The sequence below is a fragment of the Papaver somniferum genome, chromosome 4 (genome assembly GCF_003573695.1).
Source record: "Papaver somniferum cultivar HN1 chromosome 4, ASM357369v1, whole genome shotgun sequence".
Classification (NCBI taxonomy): Eukaryota; Viridiplantae; Streptophyta; class Magnoliopsida; order Ranunculales; family Papaveraceae; genus Papaver; species Papaver somniferum.
Window position 1 is genome coordinate 137,270,865 of NC_039361.1, and position 24,609 is coordinate 137,295,473.

At 34.8% G+C, this 24,609-nt stretch overlaps 3 protein-coding genes and 1 long non-coding RNA gene across 5 annotated transcripts; 2 read left to right on the forward strand and 2 right to left on the reverse strand.

Annotated features, from left to right (window-relative positions):
• Window positions 1–363: 363 nt before the first annotated feature.
• LOC113362781 (mitochondrial phosphate carrier protein 3, mitochondrial-like) lies at window positions 364–4,245 on the forward strand. Its single transcript, XM_026605277.1, has 6 exons — window positions 364–836; window positions 2,045–2,406; window positions 2,494–2,537; window positions 3,196–3,410; window positions 3,522–3,646; window positions 3,832–4,245. Exons 1-6 carry the CDS (start codon window positions 528–530, stop codon window positions 3,890–3,892), a joined length of 1,116 nt encoding a protein of 371 aa, XP_026461062.1. The 5' UTR covers window positions 364–527; the 3' UTR covers window positions 3,893–4,245.
• LOC113362782 lies at window positions 4,058–5,534 on the reverse strand. Its single transcript, XM_026605278.1, has 2 exons — window positions 5,185–5,534; window positions 4,058–5,046 (listed from the first exon to the last, which is right to left on the reverse strand). Exons 1-2 carry the CDS (start codon window positions 5,395–5,397, stop codon window positions 4,786–4,788), a joined length of 474 nt encoding a protein of 157 aa, XP_026461063.1. The 5' UTR covers window positions 5,398–5,534; the 3' UTR covers window positions 4,058–4,785.
• Window positions 5,535–6,253: 719 nt separating this feature from the next.
• Window positions 6,254–7,046, reverse strand: LOC113273182. Its single transcript, XM_026522943.1, has 3 exons — window positions 6,740–7,046; window positions 6,318–6,628; window positions 6,254–6,268 (listed from the first exon to the last, which is right to left on the reverse strand). Exons 1-3 carry the CDS (start codon window positions 7,044–7,046, stop codon window positions 6,254–6,256), a joined length of 633 nt encoding a protein of 210 aa, XP_026378728.1.
• A 12,443-nt stretch (window positions 7,047–19,489) lies between these two features.
• LOC113274301 lies at window positions 19,490–23,384 on the forward strand. 2 transcript variants are annotated; one of them, XR_003322943.1, is made up of 7 exons: window positions 19,490–19,745; window positions 19,955–20,053; window positions 20,203–20,289; window positions 21,068–21,119; window positions 21,236–21,466; window positions 21,958–22,231; window positions 23,203–23,384. It is a non-coding gene; the product is annotated as an uncharacterized LOC113274301 (long non-coding RNA). The 2 variants fall into 2 exon arrangements; XR_003322942.1 differs by lacking the exon at window positions 23,203–23,384 and adding an exon at window positions 22,357–22,602.
• The last annotated feature ends 1,225 nt before the right edge of the window (window positions 23,385–24,609 follow it).

The following is a 24,609-nucleotide window of genomic DNA, read 5'->3' on the forward strand; positions in this document are numbered from 1 at the left end:
ACACAGCTCGGCGTAACCCACCTTTCAAAATGGTATTATGTCAAGAATATGCCATGGAATAATATAACATTAAACTTAAACACCACTGTTCTTGCAACCAAATTACAAAATGGTCCTCATCTACGATGTACGAGGAAACGATTCATTTCTTTCTGCACACCCACTGGACCGATTTGCTTTTCTTCGTCAAATGGAAATGATTTAGCTGGAATTATTTTTTTGGCAATCCCAACGCAAATACTGGTGACTTGGCACTAGTATTATTAAAAATGAAAAGGGACATTTACGTCATTAGCCACAAAACCCTGTTGTTGCAAAGAAGAAACAGCATATGTTTGTTGTTCGTATAAATAACGCAACCAAGGAAAAGAAGAAGGATCCTACAAGAACGGAGATTCACAAATTGGTGGGTGCCTGTGAGTAATCGAGAAAGGGAACTTGAAATCCCCCCATCGTTTTCTCACTGCCCTTCATTTCTCAAATCTCCTCCTCCTCCTCCAGGAAACCCTAGTTAGTAATCTGCAGAAATGGCGTTTTCAGATGACTCAAGACAATCATTGATTCCAAACTTTCTTTATTCCACTTCATCAACAAAATCAGTTGGTTTAGAGAAACTTTTGAATGGAAATCGAACTTTCCCTTCATCTTCTACATCATCCTCGTCGATTGCTTCTTCTTCATCCTCCAGTTTTATTGTGGCTGCACCAAATGAACCAGGAAAGATTGAGATGTATTCACCTGCTTTCTATGCTGCTTGTACTGCTGGTGGTATTCTAAGTTGCGGTCTTACTCATATGGCTGTTACTCCTCTAGATCTTGTCAAGTGTAATATGCAGGTTTTGATTTCTCTATCCTTTTTTCAGATCGGTCTGCTAATAGTTTCTTTTTTGTAGATCTAACTCGGTTTTAATCAGCCGAGTCAGGTACACTTCTATTTTCTCTGGTGGTTCGGTCACTTTTTTGGTGTTAAATTTTTTGGGTTTGATTGAGCTCTGATTTTCTTTATGATTTGGATGTTTCAGTCGATCTGTAAAAGAATCTTTTATGGGACAGATTTTGAGAATTATTTTAGGGTTAGAGAATGTTGAATAACCGGTAATAGGAATGTATTTCTTGGGTTGTTGCTTTAACTAAGTGTTCAGATCAAACTTTAAAAGTTATTTAATGCTTTGGAGGACAGATTTCTTTATGTTAGGACATATGAGAGAGTTGGATAAGAACTCATCGACTAGGCCTTTGAAAGTCAAACTAACGAATTATGAAAAATGAATAAATAGAGTTTCATGAGAATCCTTCAAGATTGAATTCTATTTAAAATGATAGCTAGGTATATAGATCATGAGACTGTATTTACTTGTTTATGCAAGAGTGGAGAATTTAAATTCATTGCTATGTTTCCTCTACGTAGGTAGGGGAGATAAATTCAGATATGCTAGTGCAAACCCCAAATTCTGTTGCTATTGTATATTTGTTCTCTTGAATATGGGTGCTTGTTCTAGTTGTTGTGTTTGATTGATATCAGTGTTCAGATGAAGAGGATGCATGATAATTCTGCCGATGTTGTTGAAGGAGGTTCGAACATGGCAGTTTTCATATGCCAACCTAATGCCATTCCTAATGCAAACTAAATTTCTCACTGTGCTCTAATAATCATGCTTGTCTATAGTGCAATGCAGTTACTAATCAAGGCTTTCATTTTTTCACACAACCTGATATTGTATGATGTCTTGTTTTTAAAGAAAAAAAATTACTGTTTCAAGTTTAACTTTCTTCCATTGATTATTTTATTTTATTTTATTTTATTTTGTATGTTTGTGTGTTTGTGAATCAAGATTATGTCTACTTTTATTTCATATTGTTTTCTACATTGGAAAAAGTTTACTGGCAGATAAGTTCAGTTTATGTCTGTTTCTTAGTCTAGTTTTTAGAATATGTTCGAGGGTTGAAGTTTTTATTTTAATAACCGAATATGTTTGGTCTTTTACATTTTTGTTTCCTGTCTGTGGGGTAAATTATAACTCGTCCATTTGATGCTCATGTTCAGATTGATCCTGCGAAATACAAGAGCATCTCTTCTGGTTTCGGGGTTTTGCTGAAAGAACAGGGGGTTCGAGGTTTCTTCAGGGGATGGGTGCCTACTCTATTTGGTTACAGTGCACAGGGTGCTTGCAAGTTTGGATTTTATGAATTCTTTAAGAAGTACTACTCTGATCTTGCTGGTCCAGAGAATGCAGCCAAATACAAGACTCTCATCTACCTGGCTGGTTCTGCGTCTGCTGAGGTTATTGCTGATGTGGCCTTGTGTCCCATGGAAGCTGTGAAGGTACGAGTCCAAACTCAGCCTGGATTTGCCAGGGGATTGTCAGATGGATTCCCAAAGTTTGTGAAGGCTGATGGTTACGGAGGGTATGTACTTAACCTTGCCTTTTATTTGTAACCTTTTAGACTCTTTCATCAAGTACCTTTCCCTAATTTGCTGAAAATGATTCACAGGTTGTACAAGGGTCTTGTTCCTCTCTGGGGTCGACAAATTCCATGTAAGATATCACCTTTCTGTTGTCGATATATATCGTTGTCATATTTGCTGAATTTGTTTATATTTTTCAAGATAATATTGCGCATAAAATTGGGTTGAATTTCATATCTAGGTTTTGGCTCAACAACATTTGGCACTTGATTTTTTGGTTTGGTAGCAGCGTGAATGGGTTTTTTTTCTTATCCCTACCATGGTTCAGTGATGCTAGTTTCTCATGCTCTTATTTGGTTGCAGGCTCTAGGAAATAAATTGGTATCTCTATGTTCATGTTCTATTCATTTATACATTGCTTCTGGATGTTGTTATATGCTCTTCTTTTAAATTATTTTTATCAGCCCATAAACCAGCTGTTTTGGTATGAATTCACCTGAAACTCCCTGCTTTTCAATTGTAAACAACTGTGTAAGCATCTTATTTGTTGTGATCATGAGAACTCTTCCTTCGCCATGGGTCTACATGTGAGGTGTCCAATCAACTGATTAATAGAATTATTGTTCTTCTCGGAACATATTTTGGGCTCCACATTTATATTAGGGAAGAGTTGTCTTTTGAGATATATTTTCTCCAGTCGCTTTTCCTCATTTTGCATTGATTGTTATCTTGTCACTTGTTTTGGTGTTTTCAGAACTTGACCACAATAACTTTTTTTTTTTTTGCAGACACTATGATGAAGTTTGCATCTTTTGAGACCATAGTGGAGAACATTTACAAGCATGCTGTCCCCAAGCCCAAGGACCAATGCAGTAAATCCATGCAATTAGGTATCAGTTTTGCTGGTGGATACATTGCTGGTGTCTTCTGTGCTATTGTTTCTCACCCTGCTGACAATCTTGTGTCATTCCTTAACAACGCCAAGGGTGCCACTGTTGGTGATGTGAGTTGATCACTTCCCATCTTTTTCCCAAACTGTGCTGTTCCGCTCTGTTGTTACTCAGGTTTCTCTTGCTTTACATCCTTGTTAACCCCATATTTTGTTTTGTTGTAGGCCGTGAAGAAGATCGGTGTCTTGGGTCTATTCACTCGTGGTCTTCCATTGCGTATTGTCATGATTGGAACCCTTACCGGAGCACAGTGGGGTATCTATGATGCTTTTAAGGTGTTCGTTGGCCTGTAAGTCCATTTTTCCTTTCTCTCTCCTCTCTTTCGATTAGTTGGTTTCTGAGTTTTTTCTTTCTATTAGTTGTTCCTGAATCTTCTCTCTTCTTAGTCTTGTATGTTTTCCAAGTCCATAATTTTTTCCGTCCAACTGACTTCAATTATTTTCTCCAATTGGGGTCTTTGTTCTCATTGTTCAGGCCTACAACTGGAGGTGCCCCACCTGCTGTGGCTGCTGCTCCTGATGCCCTAGAGGCTTGAAATGCGAGATAATACATGATAGTTCGGACATGACATTAGAAAAAGAGGAAATCAAAGGAATTAAGAGGGGCTTGTAACTTTTGTTATTTTGCGATTATTATTTTTTATTTTACTACTTGTCCATTTGGAAGGATGGCTTTGTTCTCATCCTTCAAAACCTCTGGATTTTTTTTTTGAAGTAGTAATTGTGACCATTGAGTCAAATCCTGATGTAGATTTGGGAAACTATAGGACCAAAAGGGAAAACGGAAAAATAATCAGTCTGTCTGAAATACATACTTTTGTGCATCATTTTTTATGATCTCTTTTTGAATGTTACTAAATTGTAATACAGGTTATATTGCTTTTCCTGATTTTATGATAGATGACAGTGGAAAAAAAGTAAACATTACCAATACTGGGACAAACTTTGTAAGCTTTTGTTTTTTTCTTTGCCGGAGATTAAATATTGACAAACTTTCCATTGCAAGTGAAACGACTCTAGAGCTTCCCAGTAAAAATAAATAAAAAATAATCAGTTTCCTCCACCTCCATGTCGCACATCAACTGCACTTGAACTTGCCGACAGCACTTGAGCACCTTCGGAAGTATCCACTGGTCAAGTTTATGACGAGTCTTAATGCCTTGTAAAGGCTACCAGCCGGGAATGAAGCACCAGCCAGCACATTTTCAATCCCTGGGGGTGCTTCAGCTGTACATCCCCAAATAACGACTCAGGTATATCATTGGTCATTCTCGGCTTCAGTTATTCTTATGTTTCTTGGTATTTCGCCTTGTAATGTGTCTTCTTTCTCGAAATATGTAAGGCCATAGATATGGCTAAGAACATAAGCACTGATGTGGTGGATGAGAATAGAGCAAAGGCATCTGCTACTGCAAAGACCACAAAAGAGTTATGGTCCAAAAAAAACTGGGATTCCATTGTTGCTGCTATCTTTGTCACTTATGTTTCCGCCAGGTACAGTAAATGCAGCTGCAAATGCTACGGTAGTTATGAGGGTTGCCACTAGCATGCATGATTGGGATGTATATTTCATCCATTTCTCTCCTTTTTCCATTAGTTCCTTGTGTTCCTTTGTGAATATATATTGAGCTGTCTCTCCCTCTTTGTTTCTCATAAACTTATTTTGCTCCAATACCAAACTTTCCACCCCCTGAACCAAATGAGATTGCCAAGTATATATAGTATACGTAGTATGTACGTATCAGTGATGTGCGATTAGCACTTGAACACAGTGAAATTTAAAGCATAATGTGGACAACAAAGGGAAATTTTGCTTTATCTACCATACCTTATACCATAGGAGTTCTCGTTGCATCTGAAGAGCTGCACCAGACACTGAATTAAGTTGAGGAGAAGGTGCTAACTTGGCAGCATAGTGCAGGATAGTGTTATTCCCTTTATCTCTTAAAGAAAGTAAATTGATCTTGTTATCCTCACGGCATCTATCACAAATGAGATACAGAATAGTTTTATTTCGTTCTTCAATAGCCATTTGTATCATTTTTTGTTCCCCAATGTATAACCTGATTAGGAATGGAAATTTGTCAACACACTCTAGTACAAATTCTGGGATCCCATACTTTATAGCCGTCTTCAAGACGCTAGAATTTGAGAAAAAATCTCGTATTTCTAACTCAGTCATTGTCGTCTCGATATCTATTAGCATACATTTAACCAAAGTAATGGCTTGTTTATGCATTGATTTTTGTTTGTACAGTTGTTTCAAGCAAGGCACTGATTTAAAAATCAAAACCATTTTACCAATAAACTCAGTCACTGTTCTTTTATTACTGGCATTGTTTGGTCTCTCCACAGGGTTTTCTTCATCTCCTCTGGTGTCATGGTCATATGGCAAAGAATCCATGTTCACTTGAATCACTGTGCCACCAGTACCACGTTTGGAATTAGATAATGTTTGGCAGGGAAAAACATAATAACGGTAACCATAATAAGAAACAAGTAAGGAGGTTATGGTGATTAACTAACATTCATATAGGTAGCTCTTCCAGCCTTTAAGTTTTTCCCCGCTTCGAAATGCAAATGGCCTCTGAACCATCATTTCTATTCCACATACTTTACTACGCGTTTTCTCAGTAACCAACTTCGCAAACCGTTTGACAAGACACATTGCCAAATCTACAAGGACAACAACAATAAGCAGATGCTAGAGGCAAAATGAACCAGAAAATCAGCTTATTTTCGATAGTTTGCTTACGTACCATAGAAATTGGCATCAATGGTGCAGCACAGTAGTTCAGCCCCATCATAACCCGAGAATGGACTTGGGTCCTCGTCTTTAGTTACAGAATAAAGATAGAGAGCTGTCTCCTTTTGTCCATTTGAAATGCTTTTGATAGCTAGTAGGAGTGGTACTGCCCCCCATTTATCGCGTATTTGTGTCAGTTTAGGATTTTTCTTCACCATCATCTCAGCAGCTTTAGTGTTTCCATCCCAGACGGCTTGGTGAAGTGCTGTATTCTGGTAGTATCTTTCTTTCAGTTCAAGGGCTTCCGGTGGCATGACTTTCAAAATCTCCTCCACGAACATCCACTGCCTATTAATAACAGCTATATGCAATGGTGTCTGTGATTGAACTGTGATCACTTGGCTCATCGCTGTTGGATTAGTCTTAAAAAATTCGTTAGCCTTTAGCCAGTCACCTTTTGCTGCTGCATCGAATAGCAGCTCGTATCCATCCAAAATGTTTTCCCGACTCACCTGTTTATTATTCTCTTCGCAAAGACAATTGCAATAGCAACAATGAACCACAAAAATATCAGTATTGATCTTCATTTAAAAAAAAACAACAACCATATCTAATAGTCTTGGTTATGCTTTCATACCTTGCCTTTCAGTACGATTATTCAATGATGGGCTTCTGACGAGCTTATTTACGTCTTCTTTAACGTGATCCTTTTTGTCATCTTCATGAAGCTGGACACTAGGATTCTGGTCACTTGCAGGGCTGACCATAACCAATTTGTCTTTTGCTTCATTACTTGCTAGTACTATATGGTGTTGATCATTATTTGCTTCCAATTCTGAAAGTTTACGGAGCATTGCTTCTTGAGATTCAATAGTAAGTCTTATTGTTTCGTGTAATCTAGTATCACGATCCCGACCTTCAACATTGATGTTACTAGTAGACATTGTGATTGTGAGCAAAACTGATAAGGTAAAAAAGCTTCAAAGGGAGTGTGAAAAAATCATGAAACAGAAGCAGTTGAAATGCAAAATTTATACACAAAAAAAAAATTCTTTTCTTTCGTTTGAGTGAATTCTTTTTCTTACTTTTATTAGTAAAGCACGCCAAGTAAGTAGTCTTTTTTCTATTTTTCGTTTAGCACGACACTGTAGACTGTAGACTGTAGTACACATGCACGCACATCATATTTTGTCCTCCTGGCATCCTACTGCAATGGCTTGAATAAGCCCACTTCATATTTTTATTTTGTTTTAAGCCCACTTCATTCTGAGGTAGCCAGGTAGGGGAGATCATATATCGTCGGACGTCAGTTAGGGCATTCAGATTTGAGAAAGTTATTCTAATGCCCTAAAAAAATGTGATTATTATTATTATTATTATTTTTTTTGACGATTCAAAGTACATTTTCATTAATGGAAATTCGAGGTTACAATGAGGTTAAGACCGGAAATAAGAGAATACAGAGGAGCTATATACACAAGTTTAATGCCAAGATATCCGATAAGAGAAAGAGAAGGATTGTCGGAATAGAACAAATACAGATATGAGATAGAACAGAGTAGATCGGATAAGTAATGGTTTTTCTCGGAATTAGTTTCCAGCCATTTTATTTGTTTTTTGTTCTTTAGGAGTGATTTTCTCAAGTCTCTTATAGCTAGAGATGACGATTCCGTTGTCAAAATCATCTTTGATGAATATACCTATGAAGATCTCATTGCGAGATAATTAAAAATGAAGATCATGTCGCCGGAAACAAAAAGGATGAAGATTTTGCCGATGGGGAACACCACTAATGATCTAAAAACCCAACCAAGTAACCAAGAATGATCAATAAAACCGAGATAAATCTCTTGGAAAGAGGTAAAGCCACCATATGAGTAGACAAATCTCACCGAACGGTAAGAGAAAAACATGAAAAACGTAACTAAAATAGCTAACAAGATGAAAGCAAGTAAATGGAGTGAAATCCCACCCAGATCCGGCCCATAAGGAATCAGATTTGAGTAAGATAGGTTCCCACTAGGAGTAAGAGAGAGAGAGTGCATGCGAGGTTTTCTTTTTTGTTGGTCCTTCCGTTTCTTTTATGATTATTTATTAAAACAGCCAAATTATTCTCATGATTCTAAAAAAAAATACACCACTTCATTGCTTTATTTTATTCAAAAAAATATATTCTCTCACACTTTGACTTATTCTATTTGCTCCCGAAAATCTCCATTAAAAATATCTTCAAAAAAGAACAACCAAAATTTGTTCATACCCTAAGAACATCAAAATTGGAACTTAATATTGTTCAAGTCAATCATGGTTACGACTACAATTACAAACTTACTAGAAGAAACTGGGGAAAACATATCTTAGAAGAGGAAACCAAATGTTTCATTTAAGGTTTTGAAAGAAAAAATTGGATGAAACATCAACGAATCATCCGAAGTAACTGTCAAAGTAATGTACATTTACATCAACTACATAAAAAACGAAAAATAAGATAAAAAAACGAAGAAAGAGTAGAAAGTAAGTGACACAGTAGAAGAAAAGAGTACATATAAATTTCTTTTTTTGATTTTGAACAAGAATAAGCACCTGCTGAAAAAAACTCCAAAAATGTTTACACCGCTATATGTGTATTGGCTGCACGGAAGTTTTAAGGAACAAAAAAATTCAACACGATTTGCATGAGTGGGTATTTGCTTCATAATTCGAATTTGTGCATATTGAATCTAAAACTCTAAATATCAAATAAGTTTTACAAAATTAATGTGCGTATATTCTCTGCACAAATTTATAGTGTGCGTATTTTCAGTACAGATCAAGTTTGTTCTATTGTTGACGTTAAAAGTAAACGGTTTATGATATGCAACTTATTTATTTAATGCGCAGATCAACACGAGGGCATGAATTATCCACACTAACATTTTTGTGTGCAGCCATTACACATTTTTTTTTCATTTGGTCTTTTATGGTGTACAAACACAACTAATTCCGTCTAGGAACCCATGCAAACATTTAATTTTTTACAATATATGCACTCTAACAAACACCGTGGATAATAGCTGCTTAAAAAAATAAAAAATACTGTGGATAATAGTTACACTCTAAAATGAATGATGAAAATAAAGAAAATCATTTAGACAATTTATTTTTTCTAAATTGAAATTCGATATTCGTATTTATGCTCGTCGTATAGATCTTTCAAAAGTCTTCTCGAATATATAAAATTTTCCAAATTCTAACATATGATTTGTCATATATATTACGTCTAATTTTACTTCATGATTATGCTTCTGGAGGATAGGATTTCAACATACAAAGGTATTCCTGCCATTAAAATCTCTTGTTTGATGACATCATCAAATATCTTTATTCAAATGGCTGTCATTTATTTTGAATGGTCATTTCATTAATCTGGGCTAAAGATGTTTTTTAATGAATTTCAAAACTAAAACCAACAAATAAAACAGAGTATGACGAAGGTCAAACACTTAATACCCGCTTCGGATTTCTATATTTATGCTTGCACAATTACTAACCAGTCAATTATCATGCGACATGTAGAAATTTGATTATGTGTAACTTGATATGAATCATGTGTTATAACTAGTGTATACTATAGAAAATAATTAAAAGAAAACTTTTGTTCATACCGAGTTTTGAGTAGAAATAGATTTTTTTTTTGTTAAAAAAAGGTGTAAATAGAGTTTTGTTCTAGAATTTGAAGTAGTATTTCTCGAAATGAAAAACATAACATGATCATACACTCCGTCAATATTATTTATATGCTTTTTGAGATACTGAATAACAAACAACATCCTTAAGGTACAACCTTGTTATTTTCGTATTTGACCCATTGTAAAGACGAGGGCACCGAGTATACCACCGATTCTTTTTCGTTTAATGTATAAAAACATACCTTGTGTAATCATTTCGATTCTAAAGATCAAACAAACAAGGTGACCTTGATAATAACCTAATTTCTACCAAGAACAAATATATAATCAATTAAAGTATGATAAATGTACAAGTATAGTTATTTCAGTTATAAAAAATAGTTATAATACAAAAGAAAGTATAACACAAAAATACAAGATTTTGTTAATGAGAAAAACTGCTTGGCTGAAAAATACAAAGAGATGGTCCAGTTTTGATTACTCTCAGAGTTAGGCCGCCACACAAATACCTACCCGCAACCTTGGGTAGTTGAGACCGAATAAACTACCCCTGGTTACTCAGTATCCCTACACCTACAACCAATCTGGAAAACTCATGTGAATCCCACAATGCAGTCCACTGTCAAGAGTCGCTTCACAATCCATGGTGGAGACTTATGCAACACGATTCCTTTAGGACCTCTTTAAAAAAATAAATAAACAATCTGTTTGATAACCCACATACAAAAAACCACAGCCAGATATAAATGATAAAGTTTAGAGTCAGTGCTCATTCGTTTAGATCTAAGATATCAAGATAATATATACCAGATCTGAAAACTCCTTAATAAAGATGAATCAAGATTTACAATTACAAAGTAATCCACTCGATTACGAGGTTTACATTGCAAAGAAGACAACTTTTCAATCCACAAGATTTACGTTTATCGAATTAACTTGTTAAGTCCCTGAAAATCAAGCTCGCAGATATGAAACCTTGAGACATTGTTGATTGAATTTAGGAATGATTAGTTGTTGATGGAATCAAAATGTATGTTGTTTAGGATTGATTGTTGATGGAGACATTTTATTGTGATGGATAATTTAAGATTGATTATTGATTCAATCAATATGTATGTTGTTTAGGATTGATTGTTGATTAAGAAATTGTATTGTGATGGATAATTTAAGATTGATTGGTGATTTAATCAATATGTTGTATGAAATAGATGTTATGTAAGAAACCTTGAGACATTGTAATGTGATAGATAATGTGATTAGGATTGATAGTTGCTTGAAGCAATATGTTGTTAAAAAACATTGAAATATTGTTTTGTGATTTTGTGATTAAAATGGATCGAACCATTATATTGATCCTTCAATGTTGATTAATCAATGTGTTGGAATGTAATTTTATGCACATGTGTGTTTTAGATGTATTCCGGAAATTTATGTGTAATGGATGATACAATTCATGTTTCTTCAAAAGATAATAGTGAGCATAGAGTGAAATGCCCCACGGGAGATGTTAGGACTAAACCAGGGAGAGATAGTATAAGCAATGTTTATAAATTGTATAATGCAATTTGCAAATTTCCACATGCTAGACAAATTATAGACAACTGTGGGTTTGGTTCCATTTTCAAAATACTTTTTCCAGAACTACAAGAAAAGTGCCTAGCTAGTGGTATATTTGACAGGTGGTGGCATACCACCAACACATTTCACTTTCCTAGTTTTGAAATAGGGTTTACCACATTAGACTTCACACGAATTACTGGAATTCCTATTGGCCAATGACAAGCCATATTATTGCAAAATATGAGTCCTAATGAATTGCATGATCTTGCACCCGAAACCATAGATTGTTTGTTCCTATATATTGGCACGACCTATAAAAAAATTAGAAGGATGGAATGACAAGAATCAAGATTAATAACATGATTAAAAGAAGTTGGACCCGAAGACATAGTCGACTTGAGAAAAGAACTTGTGCGTAGATGCAAGTGAAAAGACGAGGGTACCCAAATACACCACAATCTTTTATTTTGATCACAACCTATACAAGACCCACTGTGTATAAACCTCTTGGAGCAACAATCACTCAAGGAATATTTCAACACAGTGTCCACTTGATATAGGGTTAGTCCGAACTGGACTAACTCGTGAATTAAATATCAAAGGCAAGTGGATAAAACCAATAAACTTTTTTTGATCGTCTATGGATATGGAATCGAGACAATACAACAACAAAGTGATCACTTGATAAAAGGTACGGCAATGACCGAAACCAATAGGATTAATATCAAGTGCCTTGTTAATGTACAAACTGCAATTTACTTTAATTATAATAAAACAATTATAATGCAGAAAATAAAGTAAATTACACATCAATATTTTGTTAACGAGGAAACCGCAAATGCAGAAAAACCCCGGAACCTTGTCCAGAATTGAATACTCTCAGGATTAAGCCGCTATACAAAATCTAAACCAACTTCGTATAGTTGAGACCAAGCAACTAAACCTATATTTTACCTAGTTCCGTCTGTATCCATGCGCCTCCAACTTGCAATAAGTCACGCACTTGGAACAATTCCTTCGGTTCGTATTCCAAACAGTAAAGGAACAACAAATCAGTTCGGTAACAACTATTTTCAATCAAGTGATATGAGTCTGACAAAAGGCTCTTCCGTTTATCCCAATAAACTCCTTTGTCGGGTTCTTAGATCAATCAATCAACAACTACCAAAGTAATGAAACATAGTATAATCATTCACAGCTTCGCAGTTACGTTTTCAATATAACACGACTTGAAAGATATGTTAGGAATGAAACATTTCAAGTCAAAATATTACTAACCTCAAGAGGAAGGATGATGTCATCGTTGTAGCTCTTTACTTCTTCACATTCTTCAAGTCTTCGAGTAATACTTGTATGTCTCATATCCTAATAACTTTCTAGTTAACCTATACGAAGTTGACTCTAGTAAATAATCAAGCGACTCTTTAAATGAGTTTTGAATCACTAAAATATGACATCCAAACTTGACATACCAACACTTGGTGGGTTCAACCGAGCTATGCTCTAACAATATCCCCCTTTGTCAATGTTAGTGACAAAACTCTTACATCATATGGATAAACAGATTACAAGAATTCATTATAACATACCCTTGATTCCAAGTTTCAACAACACAATAACCTGTATACATTCAATCCACAAATGTCGTTGTTGACATTATAATAACAAAGCTAATACTCCCCCTAAAGGTAAGATAGGTAGATATTCAATCCGCACGTCTTTGTTATTCCCTTTGTAGGTATGATATGTTACTCCCCCTTAGTCTATGCTTTACTCTTTTCGTTAGATAAAACTTTTAAGCACCATTATCTTTTCCTTAGTGATACCAAATCAATACCAATTCACTTGTTTACTCCATGTATTTCTCCCCCTTTTTGTCATAAAATGACAAAAGTACGAGCAAATAAAGGACAAACCAAAAGGATCTTACAAATATCAAAAGACTTGCAACCTATAAGAGTTAAGCACGAGGGTTCCACACACCATTTTAGATAACCAATATCAAAACCGAAACTACAAAGTAATTTTTTTTTTTTGATATGTTGCCAAGTAAACAATTTCCCAAAGCAATTTTCCCTAATATTTTAGCAAACCAAAAATGGACTAAACACCTTAGTTCCTTTGCTAAACCGATTGCACAAATACAATCGCTTATTTGATAAGACCAAAATAAAGATCAGAATTAACTCTATTTTTCTCATCAGGTTCTAATTATTCAAACTATAACTTAGACCTTTCACTTTAAACAAGACAAGTACTAGGTTAGTTAACTAGCATTTCTTGTTAAGGCATTCGATTAGACTTGAATAACCGAATCTTACACTTTGATAAGTCTAACTAAGATCAGAATTAACTTAGTTTCTCTTATCCGGAATCGAATTGGACTAAACAAATGATCCCGAAAACTTTTGTTAAGCCATAAAAAATTCGTACAAACCAAATAAATCAGCTTGCGTAATTATTTATCTCAACCAGAAGCAATTGAAACAACATAGACATTGAAGCACCACAATTTCACCGAAATTTCGTAAGCCTAAACAATTGATACCAAACGATAAAGAAAGATAGCAAATGTTTTTCTTAACCAAAAACAATTGAATCTCAAACACACATTCATACATACATAATGGAATAAAACATCAATTGTACCGAAATTTTGTTAAGCAAAAGCAATAAATATATGCAATAAAATCAGGCTTTTCTTAAACAGGAAAATGATTAACTAACAAATTCGTTACCTCAAGTTCCGCATCCTCTTCTCCAATTCTTCGCATCTTTCCAGGAGGATATAATCATGTTGTCATCCTCTTGCAAGACAAAAGAACAACAACAACCAACCTTTACCAGAGAAGGCAAAGAAAGGTTGAAAAAATTCCATAATTACTTTGGTCTGTGCTCTTTCTAATCTCTGCTTTTCTTTCATTTTGTAATGTACAATATCATTCTAGTCAAGTTTCACTTCATATACGCTTGTGGAAGGTTTTGAAGTCTTTGTTGTTTTGATTTATAATCTTTCATTATTTTTTTTACTGATATTTCATTGTTCTAATATCATGTTATTTTAATCTGTTTTTGCAGATTTCCATAGTTTTCCTGTGTCACTCCCACTGGTGGTAATCAGTCGTGATTATACTAGTTCAGATTTCTGATGTTTGTCACAGTGGTGTTTGCCTTCAAATAACAGTGGTATTATTGTGATATCATCGTTTTTGTGTGAATTCAACAAATCGTTTTAATTCCGGTATTTCAATCCTCAATACATCACCAATAAGGATATTATCATCAGCCTCCAATTTTCATCATGTTCGCACTCAGTTTCATCAAAACCAAGCTTCTTTCCAAACCAATTAACTCACTTGAATTAGGAATTCACTATGGCTGTGATTATAGCTCATTCAGAGGGAAAGTTTCTTCCATTTTCAAATTCAAATTTCTAGTCAATGATATTAGCCCGGATATTTTGTTCTACTCCCAACAAATATGGAAACAAAATTATACCCATCAATATAAAAATTTCCATAATCCGATAAGATATCCGGCTTATAAACAAAACCCTAAAACCCTAAGCAGAATTACAAGCTTCCATCTCTCTAGCAAGAATTTTTGTGAAACTATGTCTTCTCAAAACAACAATCAACTCATGAATCTCAACACCAATATAAAAACGACTAGTGTTGGCTCTACTTCTCTTAGACTAATAACAAGAATAGTTGCGACTGCTGAAGCTCCTGCAGAAAATACCGATGGTTTTACTTTCAACCTTCTTGTAAAAATAATCTTCAAGAAACCACTATATCATGAAGATGTAAAGATGGAGATCAATGATCGTTGGAGAAGTTATCGTAGATACGAAATCATCACAAAAGGTATAAACCTATTTCTTTTCAGGTTTCAGAAATAAGAAGCTTTCAATGTAGTTAGATTGAAAACTTGGGACATCATCGGATACTTGTTATCTCTAATCCAGTTCGACCCCAACATAGCTATCAATGAACACAAGTTTGAGCATCGTACCTGGACCATCAAGCTGAGAAACTTTGGAAATATTATCTTAAATGATAGATTGACTTCTGAGATTTGTGAATATATAGGGAAAAAAGTCATTCCAGAGGGAAGAAGAAGACAACCGAGAGGTAGTGTTACAAGTACTGTCTATGTTGAAGTCAAGCTCAATGAACCACTCAGGAGGGGAGGGTGGTATGTTACTCCAAATGGCCAAAAAAAATGGGTCATTTATCATTTTTAAAAGCAGATTTATGAGATTTGTAAGGAATGTGGGGTTGTGGATCATATGGATACAAATTTCAAGAGTTGCACAAAAACAAAAGGTGGAAGCTATGACTGAAAATGAATATGCTACATGGAGTCAAACTGAGAAGGGAAAAAGATTTTTGGCTGCCTACATAACTAGAGAGGATGCTAATATCATGGAAGTTAGGGTGGAATCATCCAGGGGTGCAAATAATGCCTCTTCTTCGATTACTCAGTTACCCATCTCTCGTAATGAAGGAAATACAGATCTTGAAATTGAAGATGCTGAACTGAGGAAAAACAAGCATACCAGGGATGCAGGTTCTCAGATTAATCCCACTCACAATAATGAATTTACCAATAATCCCAATTCCTCATCCATCCACAACAACCCCATTTATCAAAGTGCTTGCAATGGAGCTGATGAAATGATAAATTATAGTGATCTCCCAACTGAAAACTGGATGGAATACCACCTTGATTCAATGAATGATAATCACTTTATGGCATTTTATAACGCAGAATCTGAACATACTGGGGTAGCAACACAGAATCACAATAGAAATGTTGCGTCTTTTAATCAGGTTTTAAATCGAAAACCTAGCTTTTTTTCCCCTATATATTATTTTTTTTAGTAATTACTGCTGCGTTTTGCCTATTAGTAGTCTTAATTTCATAATTAGAATTACTTTGCTTGATAATTGTCTTTCCCCTCTAACTTTTACTCATAACTCTTGTTGTTCTATTCTGCTTCTTAAGTATTTTTCCAAATTGCTTAGTTCTATTGATTTCTGCTTGATTGTCTTCCATTGGTTCACTGTTTGCAGTTCAGTGTCTTATATTTTCTATAGATACTTTAATAGTTGCCCTGATTGTGCTACTTTATTTAAATTCCATAATTACTTTGGTCTGTGCTCTTTTTTCTCAAATATGAGAATTTTATTGTGGAACTGCCAGGGCTTCGGAAACCCTGATACTAGAACTAGTTTATCGAATCAAATTAGAAGTCAAAATCCTGATGTTATTTTTCTATGTGAAACCAAAAATGACACTGTAAAAATGAGACAATACCTCAAGAGATTCAACTATCCTAACAGTTGGATTTTCCCTTCTTGGGGTCTCTCTGGAGGTATTGCTCTTCTATGGAAGAGTGGTTTCACACTTAACATTCTTCAAACTACGGATAAGATGATCCATACTATGATCTCTTTTGATCCAAGTAAACCTGCATTCCTCTCTACTTTTATTTATGGTTCCACATACCATGATGAGAAAATAGAACAATGGAATCATATTAATAGTATTGGGAGTTCTATTGGTCTTCCATGGGTCTTAATTTGTGATCTTAACATAATTATTTTTGCCCGTGAAAGATCTTCCAATACTGGACCAAACACCACTGAGTATCCTATCATCCAGCAAGTCATTGATAGATTTGACTTGAGTGACTTAGGTTATATAGGGTCTCAGTTTACATAGTCTAATAAGCAATCTGGTCCTGATAATGTTCAAGCTAGACTAGACAGGGATTTGGTGAATGGTCATTGGTTGCAACATTACAACAACTCAAAATTGTTTCACATTGATGTAATAGGCTCTGACCATTTACCAATCCTCTTGGTTAAAAATTGTAATGAAAACCAAGGTAAAAGGCCCTATAGATACTTTAAATGTTGGTTTAAAGATCCCTCTTGCCAACAAGTATCAGGCATGCTTACAAAACAAATGCTAGAGGGTCCAATGCTTTTAAAATGGTCAGTTGTCTTAGAAATGTTAAATATGAGCTCAAGAAATGGAATATTTACCATTATGGAAACGTTGATCAAAAAGTTCATTCCTTAACTGATCAACTCAAACAACTTAATAGAAATCCATACTCTATTCAGAACAATGAGGCCATAAGAGAAGTAAAACAAAGCTTTGAGTTAGCTCAAAAAGCTCAAGAATCTTTTTATGCCCAAAAAGATAGAGTAGATTTCATTATAAACCATGATAGAAACACTTCCTACTATCACATATATGTGAATAGAAAAATCCATTTCAATCATATTAGTTATCTAAGACTTTCAAATGGCCTGTGGTCTGAGGATAGAGTTAATCTTGCAGACCTTCTTATTTCTCATTTTAAGAACATATCTACCACTACTAATCCTGTCTTGAATAATGATTTTCTGGATTGTATTGACAAATGTATCATTGATGAGGACAATGATCATCTGTTGAGTCCCATCACTCTTGAAGAGGTTAGGAATACAATCAAGCAAATGACCCCATGGACTGCTCCTGGTTCAGATGGGTTTCCCCCAGGTTTCTACAAACAAAACATGAATTTGCTAGAAAATGATATTTTGGATACTGTTAAAAGTTTCTTTCACTCTAAATATCTCTTAAAAGAAATGAACCACACTTTCATTTATTTAATTCATAAGGTGAATAATCCTATAAGCCCTGCTGAATTTAGGCATATATCTCTTTGCAATTCTAATTAAAAAAATCATATCTAAGATTCTATTGAATATAATGAAACCATTACTAGGCAAACTTATTTCACCATATCAGGCAACATATGTACCTGGTAGAAACATTCAAAATAATGTGGTGATTGCCCATGAGTTGGTTCACTCTATGAAGAAAAATAAAGGCATATGTGGAATCATGGGCCTTGAACTAGATATGTCTAAGGCCTTTGATAGAGTTGAATGACCATTTTTAATTGACGTGCTTAAAAAGTTTGGGTTTTCTGATCATTGGTGTCAACTGATTCTTCAGTGTATTAGTACCACTAATATCTCTATTCTCTTGAATGGTTCACCTTGCCCTTCTTTTAATCCTACTAGAGGTCTGAGACAAGGAGATCCCTTGTCTCCATATCTATTTATCTTGTGCATGGAGTCTTTCTCTAGGCATCTCATCCATGCTGAGCATAACAATCTCATCCATGGTCTCAAAGTCACTAATGAGGATCCTAGTATATCTCATCTGCTCTTTGCAGATGATTGTATGCTTTTCACCAAAGCAACACATTCTGAAACTACTAATCTCATGTCTTTGATCAAGGATGTTAGTAGTATATCTGGTCAGATGATAAACTTTGAAAAATCTGCTTGTTTCTTTAGCAAAAAATGTTCTCCCTGATCACTGTGTGTCTCTTATCAGATCCATGAATGTTAGGAAGATAGAACTTAATGAAAAATATCTTGGTATCCCTCTTTTTATTACTAGAAATAGAACTCAGAGTATGTCCCACTTAAACAATCACCATGATTCTAGAGTTGACAATTGGAAAGGCAAACATTTAGCTCAATCTGGTAGATCTGTACTTGTTCAACATACTTTAAAGTCTTCTTCCAATTACTACATGAACTCTTTCCTTCTACCAGACTCCATAATTGACAAAATGGAAAAGTCTCAAAGGGACTTTTGGTGGGGGAAAAATGGTCATCAAGGTTACTACTTTAAGAAATGGGATAAAGTTTGTTCTCATAAACTACAGGGAGGCTTAGGATTTAGGAATTTGAAAAAAATGAACCTAGCTCTTTTGGCCCAAACTGCTTGGATCTTAATACATTCTCCCCACTACACTAAAATTCAAGGATTAGTAACTAGATTTCGCAACAGCTTATGCCCTGTTGCGAAATTTTAGTTGCGAATTTCAGTTGCAAAAAATTTGCAACAGTTTGTCCCCGTTTCAAAACTCGCAACTGTTTGGCATAGTTACAATTCACAACAGATTGGAGTTGTACGCGTGCGACTCGTGAGTGTGGTTGCCTACACTTGCATCTTACTCGGTTTCAGCCCATTCAGATTCTTAGTCAGCTTTAAAACTAACTCAGGTTTAGACTAAAAATTGATAAGTTCATTTTTTTTTCATTATCTTCTCCCTCTCGTTCACTTCTCTTAGTGTTGAACTTATTCTTCTCATCGATCGTTTTACACACACAGTGATGATGATGATCATAATGATTTTCAGATCCATGTCTATACTTTTAGCTTTCTTCTCTGATTCTGTTTCTCTCTCGTTCTCTTCAATACTTTTAGGGTTCAACTACTCTGATTTTAGATGAACTTGTAAAGGCTTAAATCAGTAGTATTATTAAGGTCGAATGATTTGTTGATTTCATAGATCTCAAATCCCAAATCGCGGACCAACACCAATTCATTAAGGTTTTTTCTTTTTCATTTAGAGATTTTTTTATATTAGGGTTTAGACTAACAAATCTCAGATCCTCATTTATTTTCTGAATTTAGGGTTATATCATCTCATAAGTTATGGATTTGTAGAGTTGTAATGGGTTTTCGGTGTAGTTCATTGTTGTTATGTTTTTTGTTTGTAAATTAGGTTTTCTTGACATCCAAAATTGATTTTGTTACAGGAAGAGCTGGGGTTCCTATAGAAGTCATGAGATTGAGTTTGGGAAGTTTGTAGATGAATATACTGTTCGTGTGGTTGATGTTTATGCTACGCCTCTTGGGTTAGTGTTGAAGATGTTGATAAAGTTGCTAAATTCATTCATTGCTTTGCATCTTTTACATTATTTTGATTTGATCGTCTAAAGTTGTTAAATTCAGTGATTGCTATAAAGTTTGTAATTTCTGTGTTATGTGTGTTTTAATTGTGCAGGATGACTTTATGTTGTGAAAGAAGTTGGGTGAAGGTGCTTTTGGAGTAGTTTATAGAGTTTCTTTGACAGAGAAACCTTAGCTCAAGGTAATTATCACACTCTGTCTTGGATTAACTTCCATTGATTATTTCTTTCAATATGTCAATTGGGTTTTGGAATGTTATTATTTATCTTGGGTCGGTAGTTTTTAGGAAATTCTAGAGTAACAGGAGGTTACTTTGATTGAAAATTTTGTATTTTGATTGACAATTTAGGAATCTGAAGTAAGATATTGAAGTACCCCAGAAAATTCACTTTAGCGAATTTCTGGATTTGTCATTAGAGTAACAGTGTAGCAATTGCATAAAAGCAATCAACTTGAGGTTGTAGAGGACGAAATTACGAAAGGAAAGGAAACTATTAGGAAATGGATAGACTTCTGAACAGTTTAGGATTTGGCTTTTAGTCTGAGAGTACTCATCAGCTATAATTTTGAAAAAGAATTAAGTTATAGAAGTGCACTTATAACCCAAAGGATATAATCAGTGTCTTTAACTGAAGTGATTACAGTATTATAACCTTGAAAAAAGAATACTGCCAACTGAATTTGATTTCTTTGTAAGTGTTGTTCTCAGACTTGAACATGATGAACTGAATTGCATGCTAGAGAGGGAGAATTTATTGTAGATTGATGTGTATGTATATATGCATCTTTTAGTTTCGTGCTCGCTTGCATATTGCCTGCTATCTTGTTGCGTTCCAAGCTTACTCAATTGTCAGTCTTTTACATTGAAAAATTAATCTGCTTTCATTTAGATGGCATATGCTCTAACAAGTGTTATTCTTCTATTTGAATATCAACTGAAATATCCATTCAATCTTTAGATGGCGATAAAGGAACTGCTTTTAAGCACTCATTTCTATGATTGCTGATGAGGTATGTCTACATTTGACGGTCAATTCATATTTTGGAATTGGAGTTTTGGACTCTTATTTATTGATTAGTTCCCTATCCGATAATTCATTTGGTTTCGTTGATCGTCGTGAAACCAGGGCAGCAATAGTGAGAACTTTGTGTGAGGGAAGTTGAAGTCCGTAAGGCTGTTTTCTGTTCAAGTTTATTTATAATCAACATTTCTAATTGCATTAGTGATTCGATTTAATTTAAGGTATATAAGAGTGTTTTTGTGTTCTGTTTCTTTTGATTGGTTAGGTGCAGCTGGCATTGGAAATGAGAGTCACGAAAGTAGTTAGTATTGACCTTTCTGGAAATCTTGGAGATTGGTACTTCCTCATCCGAAGATATGCAATAATGGTCTACCATATAAAGTTTGAACTGGACTATCCGGACTGTTTTATTACAGCAGTTACTAAACTGAATCATTGAAATTGTTTTAGTTTGTCTTGATTTGTATTATTGAATGCCTTACGACTATTCATTTGTAGTTTCTGAATGTATCAAATCTTCGTAGTTTGTGTACTTTATCTATTTAGGTAGATCATCAGTAGGAAAAAGGGATAAGGGAGAAGGGAGATAAATGCATTACCAAACCACTTTCATTATATTGCTGACCAATTCTTAGTCATGTTTACTTTTAGTTTCCTTTGTTCTTGCAAACATCCGATGAACAACTGTAGAATTTCATGTTGCAGATGGGATTTTATGGCTCAAGTACTCAACTTTATACTTTTCTTGTGATCATTAATGGTTATTTTTATTTGTTAAGCATTGTTCTTCTTTGTTTAATACTCCTAATTTCTATGTGTTCCTCCAGGCTATCTTGTCGTACTGTCAAGCACTAGAGAAGTTCGCTCCTCATATCCAACATGCATGTGTTGACAATGTTATGGGCTATTAACATTACTCTGCATAGGGTTGTTCTCCAGTTACTTAATGTGATGGTGTGACTGCTCTTGCAGTTTAGCATGAAGAGCAAAGGGAAGGGTGTATCAATTGACGGTGTTCCTCTTCCTTTCGAGGCAGGCGAAATTGATTTTGGTGAGCCAGATTCGAACGACCAACACAGCTTTTACCAGCTAATTCACCAGGTAAAATTGGATGTTTGTATCCACAGTTTTTTAAATGTTACTTCTGAATTCTCATGCTTGCTTGAGTTTATTCCCAAAGCCATTCTAGAGTTATATCATATATCAAGTTTTCCTGAAACTTTCAGGGCCGCGGGATTCCTTGTGATTTTATTGGTGTTGTTAAGAGTCAACAACCTGTGTACCTGAAAGGTGCTACCCTAACAACAGTTCCCTTAAGAGTAAATGTCTTATCAAAAGGCTTATATTACAAGGAACTGTAATTAGATTTTTATAATGGGTCACTCAGCCTTCTACTTCCTTCTTTGAACACATGGGACATGTTTGTCACTAATTGAGCTTTAGGGTTACCCAATTCTTAGTTTTTTGCAATATTTAACATCTTAAATTGTAAGTAGTTTGAAGTTATGTAATATTTGATTTTATCTGTATGTGTAACATAGCTTTTTATTTTTTATGTTACTTTCAATTGTTGCCTAAGTGAGTTTTAATACATTGGTATGTTGTACTTTTGTCATATTCTTCTTAAGAATAAGGTCCAATAATGAGGCTGATGCTAATAACTAAAGTGAATGTGCAGTACTGTAAAACGATGACTCACCACAGCTCCTGGTGCACCCACAACCCAATGGTACCAACTCCGTTGTATTTTGTTTAAGCCAATATATGTCATGGCTGGATGAGATTACTAGAAATCTTCGTATGGTTGCTCAAAATGCACAGAGTTATACCGTATAACTTTCGTTTTAGTTAACCTTTTTCATATCTATTGAACTTAGATATATGGAAGAAAAACAGTAGTCCTCGAGTTCTGAAATCACTTAGAAAGTGGGGAAAGAATTTCTTTACCACTAATTTTTTTAGCTAACCTTTTTTAGTTTAAGTGTCAATGAAAACTGTTATTTGTTTCCCTGTATTACTGTTGCAATTCTTTTTGACAATTGCTACTCTCATGGTGTACATGGATTTTGCAGGTTGCAGATATGAACAGTAAGTGCGACTATTTACAAGGTTGGTTATGAAGCAACAAGAAGCTATACTTGTTTGAGCATGTAGGTAATGAATGTTGAGCTTGTCTCCAGTCTTGTGCTTTTAATATTGTATCTACTACTGCTATTACACTTCACATTACAACTGCAACTGCAGAATTTCTATATTCTGAAAACTTAGGAAACGTTTACATACTTGTCATTTTTTTGATACTACGCACAGTATTTGTGTGTCCTTGCAACTTCAGAAATATTTCTAGCTACAGATTGGAACTTAAGAAATTTATATATGTTGCCTAAGTAGTTCTTTTCAGAGGTATACAGAATATGTCTTTAGTTTATGATTTCATGAGTTGCCTAAGTTCAATGATGGTTGGTGTTTATAATTCGATGTATGAAATGACTATGTATTGCCAAAGTTATGTCTCTTAGAAACTTATGGGTATATGCTTTGAATGTTTTTGCCTAAGAGCTGAAGAATTTCACCGTAATGCTGCCTGAAATTATTGCAGGGGAATGATTTCCAAATGAACAGGGGAACTGAAAAATTAAAACCTGATTAAAAAGTAAATAAATAGTGGTTTTGACAGGTCCAAAACCTGATTTTGACTTGATTTGACCAGGTCAAAACCAGGGTTTGACCAGTCAAAACCACTATTTTTTTGATGTTGCAAAATATTTGCAACTAAAATGAGCTGTTCGAAATTCCAGTTTCACAACTGTTTCAAACTGTTGCCACAAAACTTTGCAACAGTTCATAACTGTTGCAACCGAAAATTCGCAACTGCTTATGAGTCGTTGCGAAAAATTGCAACATCAACTTTCGTAATAGATTCAAGCTGTTGCAACCCCTCTTTGCAACTAAAACAACCTGTTACTAAACACTAAAAATGGTGTAGTGCCCAATGATTTGTGGGTTCGAATTTTAAAATGTAAGTATTTCAAAATCTGTCATCCTCTTCATTACAAAAACCCATGGAGTCAATCCTGGGTTTGGTCCAGTATTTGTCATGGTTTGGAGATACCAAAGCAACATGCTTTATGGGACTCAATAGATGGCTCTGTTATTCATGCTTTTTCTAATAATTGGATATTAAATGCTTCTATCCCTTAGCTTTCCCAATCCTAACTATAAGGTTTCTGAGTTCATAAATCATGAGACTAAGACTTGGAATGTTGCTTTAGTTGAGGATTTTTTCACTAGTGAAAATAGTCAGAAGATATGTAGGATGTGAAAAAAGCGGGGGTCTAACAAAACCACCCAATATTTCGCTTAGCAATCTGTATGGAATAACTCCGAAATACTTTCTAGAGAATCAACTAGACAGTCAGACTCAATCTAGGTAAAAGTATCTCAAGGAGTTAATATCTCTCTCTTGTTTTGATTTACTC

What these genes read in the sequence shown, in the direction of transcription:
- LOC113362781 (XM_026605277.1), top strand. Translation starts at nt 528, where the DNA reads ATGGCGTTTTCAGATGACTCAAGACAATCATTGATTCCAAACTTTCTT. An exon ending in TTGTCAAGTGTAATATGCAG is followed by an intron (nt 837 to 2,044) that starts GTTTTGATTTCT and finishes GCTCATGTTCAG; the next exon opens with ATTGATCCTGCGAAATACAA. An exon ending in CTGGGGTCGACAAATTCCAT is followed by an intron (nt 2,538 to 3,195) that starts GTAAGATATCAC and finishes TTTTTTTTGCAG; the next exon opens with ACACTATGATGAAGTTTGCA.
- LOC113362782 (XM_026605278.1), bottom strand. Translation starts at nt 5,397, where the DNA reads ATGATACAAATGGCTATTGAAGAACGAAATAAAACTATTCTGTATCTC. An exon ending in GAGAACTCCTATGGTATAAG is followed by an intron (nt 5,047 to 5,184) that starts GTATGGTAGATA and finishes CATTTGGTTCAG; the next exon opens with GGGGTGGAAAGTTTGGTATT.
- LOC113273182 (XM_026522943.1), bottom strand. Translation starts at nt 7,046, where the DNA reads ATGTCTACTAGTAACATCAATGTTGAAGGTCGGGATCGTGATACTAGA. An exon ending in TAATCGTACTGAAAGGCAAG is followed by an intron (nt 6,629 to 6,739) that starts GTATGAAAGCAT and finishes GTCTTTGCGAAG; the next exon opens with AGAATAATAAACAGGTGAGT.